The following is a 5,000-nucleotide window of genomic DNA, read 5'->3' as shown; positions in this document are numbered from 1 at the left end:
AATATGTTTTATGGTTTCTTATAATTCCTTCATAATATTTCATTCCCTTCTCTCCCCATTCCACCCAAACTTCAAAGTCTCCCTTCCCTTCATCCCCTCCCCTACAATCCCCGTTTCCAATGCTGTAAAAAAAATATATTCCCCATTTTATTTGTTCCCATCCCCCACCACTCCCACCCTAAAACCCAATTAAGTAAGATTTCACTCTTTACTTGTAGCGTAATACATTATAATTCGGTTTCTCATCACTGCTTGTATATTATACAGTATTTCAACCAAAACATCATCTGATCACATGTCGAAGGATTTAGAGTTTGGCGTTTGTTTTGACAATGTGTCGAGGAAGATGTTGTAATTATCTTTTGCCTGTTAGTGTGTGTGTTTATGATGGATACTTGTCCTGCTAATATGAGGTTTTACTGCCGTTTTGTTGAAGCTTTCTAACCGATTAATAAGTGAAACTGTGTGCTTGGTTCTAGTACTTCAACTACCTGTACACGTACAAAATGCCTGGCGATATCAAGGCCTGGGTGGACAACCACATGAACTGTGAAGACATTGCAATGAACTTCCTTGTGACCAACATGACCGGAAAGCCACCCATCAAGGTGAGGCTTGCCCTCATTTATGCAAACGGTTTCAAGTTTTCTTTTCACACAGCATCATCTAATCCAATTTGATTACATCTCTTGAAAGCTAATAATTATTTGTGTATGTTTTTTTTTAAATTATTTTGAGGTAATGGGGTCCTGCTCCCGTTGTAGTGTACACTGTCAATCAGATTGCACGTTATTTCATCCCTCCCATCTGCAGTCGTGCTCACGGGTCACCAGACGTATCTCTTGAAATACAAAGGATTTTGCGGAATTTTATTAATGGTGAAAAAGGAATTCTGTACTTTTAGCCAGTCATTACCTCCGCCACCGAAGGTGAAGGACGTTATGTTTTCACCCCTTTCTGTCTTTGTTTGTTTGTATATAGGATATCTCAAAAACTTGTGGATGGATCCAGATTAAATTTTGTGGACAGGTTTGGTGTGACAAGAACAAACTGATTAGATTTTGGTGAAAATGCGGATCCGGATCTGGCTACTGGAATTTTTAAAGTGATTCGTCACCATAGAGAGATAGGGCCCAAATAGATATACAGCACGATATCTCAAAAATGTGTTGGGCCCGGATCAGGCATGATGTGGCGGAGCTATGCGCTCTACCGAGTGCCCTTCTGGTTTTCGATTGAACACGAGCAAAATTTCATAAAATACAGCTCGGTCGGAGACTCATAGGATGTTTACAAGTTTATTATTCATTTAGAATGAACGTTGTTGTGGTGGTCACAATGCCGGTCATGATGAGTTGTTGTGGGGTGGGGGGAGGCACCATTGACTTAAGTGTACAGTACTTAAGTCAACAGCGGCACGACAGGAACTGGGCGTGACCAATGAATGGCACCGAGAGGCAGGACAAGCCAATAGGAAGGCAAAACTCTGCCAGCCTGGACATCAATTGCAGGAGTGGAATGGCAGAAATACCACTGCCAGGATGAAGGAAGCTGCCCATCCACAACGCCATGCCTACCCACAGCTTAATAAATGCCAGAGCGTAGATAGAGTTGAGTTGGTGCATCTGGGATTTGACACGAACATCTGGTGGTGAGTGCAAACGAGCAAGATTCCGAGCAGGCAATGGGCCCAGCCAACGGATAATTCCCTGATGCGTCGGCAAATACATACTGGCTCGCACCATTTGTATCTTGCTTTCCCTAAATCTACTTCATTCCCTTTGAAATGCACGGAGCATCAACGAACAACCCTTGTCCTTTCAGGACTGGCTTACTGACTCACATTTCGCACTACTTCCTCTAAGCGACACACATCCACCATTTGCACCTCTCCCTATGCGTCGCATTCCACTCCCTTCCCTCCTCTTCTTTCTCCCTCTCCCTTCTCTTTCATTGGGACCAATGTAAGCCCACAAGGTTGCGTCCAGTGAGTGAGAGGCCACATCCATGCCTCAAACTTCTTTCTTCTGTCTCTGTACCTCTTCCTTGCCTTGTTCCCCCAGAATGATTGAGATGCCTGTGTTGTAGAAACTGTGACTAAGTGATTGAATAAGAATGGGCTTCTGTGCTTGGGGTAAGAGCTTTTCTTCCATGACGTTGCTTGTAAATACGTGCTCCTTGTTAAAATATATAAACTGCTTCTCAAACTGACTGATTGTCATCTTCTATTTTTTAGGGTGGTGAGGGTAAGGGTGGTGGAGTAGCGGCTGAAATGCTGATCTTATCCAGGTTCCTCCTGATGACTCCAATGCAGTATTTGGTCTTCCGTTTGATTAGAACATAGTGTGTGAATGGTGACGGAGTTCAGCTCCACCATTTTGTTGTGGTCAGCCATTAGCCAACGTTCCTATTACGGTATCGCTCGGCAGTCTGATTAATAAAAGTGGAGCGCTGAGAGCACGGAGCTACATCTGGGGGGTTTAATTTCCCAGAAAAGTAAAGTGGAGTTTGGCGCTGGACCCTGCCTGAATTAAACGTCTAAGACGGCATCCGTCATTGCTTAACAATCCGCTGTGCCACAGAGTTATCAGCGGTTCGTCGGCTTACAGGATTATTGACCGGATAGTGGATTCGAGAACTCCACTTGTGATTCCTACTGACCCTGAATTCGCAACTATAGAAATGTCAGGTCTTCAATGGGTTTTCTTCCAAATAAAAATTCCATTCGTTAAACAGACAGTGCAAGGGAAACTGAACAGAATCCTACTTGACTCCACATTCTAACCATTGCACTTTGGTCCTTCATTGAATTCCCTTTTATCTTTTGGCTGCTCTTAGAGCACACTTATTCTGGACATTTCCATCTGTCTGTCTGTCCACGAAACTTTGGTCAAGCCTAGGGGCTAAACCACTCAGCCGATTCCAATGAAATTTGGGAGGTAGGACCAATATTTCTGGGAATCGTGTGCTTTCGAATATGGGACCCCAGGCCCTAGCAACGGCATCGCAACAGCCCTTTAAAGTGGTCAAAAAATCAAAAAAAAAAAATCGAAAAATCGAAGCTTAGAGTTCTGTGCACAATCTATCCAGCTCCCTTCATGCCAATTTGCAGCCCAAACAAAAAATATTTGTGGGAGGAGATAGGTTTTATGCAAGTACATGTCGAACATTTCAGAAACGGTTAATTGTGAATATCTCTAAGAGAAAGTCTGATTTTGATGAAACTTGGGTGAAATGTGTACAATGTGGCTAGCATGTACACAAAAATGAATGGTTGCTATGCACACCTCCATTGCTTAGCAACAGCTAAAATACTTTATCGTACATCGTACACTTATTGTGGACTATACAAAAAAATCAATACCTCCGAGGGACCTGTTTTTTTTTGTGCACAAGGAGAATGTCTTACAGCATCATATAAAAAATGAAATCTTTTGCGAATAGATAAATGGAATTACCAGGGCTGCCATTTGTTGGAGTCTCTTTGGAAACATGCCTGAAATTTCACAAGGCGGGTTTCTGGGCGCAAACTAAGAGGGCTGTGATAATCATATTTATTGTGCTAAATTGAATGATAGCATGTAAATGAATATCGGCTCGTCGCATCGGCCAGCTTTCCTTCTAGAGCGAGCAGCCATGTCGCCTACCGGCTTTTGTGCTCCTCCTAGCAGTCGTGTCACGTTTTTCTCGGTAATGTGACCTGAGAAGTTTTGACACGGTGTTTGTACGTCAAAGTAAACAAGTGCACAAATCAGGGGACTTCTTCACAAGGAGTAGTGTACACCAAAATGTCGTGTACAAGGACGTTTTGTAGGCCTCATTATGTAAGGCCATGGAGAACATCGACTGGGATCCGGCTCTAACAAGAGCCGCCACTGGTTGTCATATTATATTGGGCTCATGGAACGGAATCCGTCTGTGATGGGGTTTCAGCTAGTTATTATTATTTTCTGTACATTTTTATGCTTGCGAATGTTTTCTTTATGTGTTTAATTGAGTTTAAAATGTGTTTAAAGAGTGTGTGGGGAGTATTTTAGGGCTTAAACTATTTTAAAAAAGGCATTTTTAGGCATTTTTTGGGGAGGCATCCATTCATCGCGGATTTTCACTTATCGCGGGGGGTTGGAACGTAACCCCCGCGATAAACGGGGACGACTGTATATATATATATATATATATATATATATATATATATATATATATATATATATATATATATATATATATATATATATATATATATATATATATATATATATATATATATATATATATATATATATATATATATATATATATATATATATGTATGTATATATATATATATATATATATATATATATATATATATATATATATATATATATATATATATATATATATATATATATATATGTGTGCATGTATATGTAATATATGTATGTAAGTATGTATATATATATGTATGTATATATATATATATATATATATATATATATATATATATATATATATTGGTTTATATGTATATGTATTGTTGCGGATTCGCGCCCGCCGGCGTGCTGACGGCCACGTAACTCGAATCGCGGCACGTCGCCCACCGGACGGACAATCCAGTCGTGACCCTCTCGGACTAACGCCGGGAACCAGTCACGGGTGGACCTTTCGGTCTCACCGCGATCGAGCCAATCAGCCCCCGCGTGGGATAGGGTTGCTCGCCAAATTCGACCTACCTAAGTACCCACGCGGAGGGTAGACCGGGCGATCGCACCTCGCCGCAGGTCGACTTCGGACACGGGCCACTTAAGCGACCCGTTCCGTACTATCAGAATAACCGAGCGGTGTTATCGTCGACCTCGACGGTTCGATTAATTATCGGGCGTATTCAGCCCACTACCAACCTTTTACGTGAAGCAAGATGAGGATTCAATGGGAGAAATGACGAAGCGAAGCGGGAAACAGTTCAACACAAAAGCACATTTATTCGCGGCACACGGGAAGCACACATATACAATTCCACC

General features: G+C 41.7%; 1 protein-coding gene across 1 annotated transcript in view; it reads left to right on the top strand.

The window, feature by feature from the left end:
• The window catches only part of LOC147025686 (exostosin-2-like), a 127,343-nt gene that overhangs the window by 110,253 nt on the left and 12,090 nt on the right, over nt 1–5,000 (top strand). The window contains exon 6 of the mRNA XM_085880359.1: nt 480–608. Within this exon, the coding sequence (XP_085736485.1) occupies nt 480–608 (129 nt within the window). The remainder of the gene's footprint in view (nt 1–479; nt 609–5,000) is intronic.

This window comes from Eptatretus burgeri, chromosome 5 (assembly GCF_056783735.1).
Source record: "Eptatretus burgeri isolate ZD-2024b chromosome 5, Ebu_testis_v1, whole genome shotgun sequence".
Lineage (NCBI taxonomy): Eukaryota > Metazoa > Chordata > Myxini > Myxiniformes > Myxinidae > Eptatretus > Eptatretus burgeri.
This window is presented reverse-complemented; position numbering and strand designations above follow the sequence as displayed.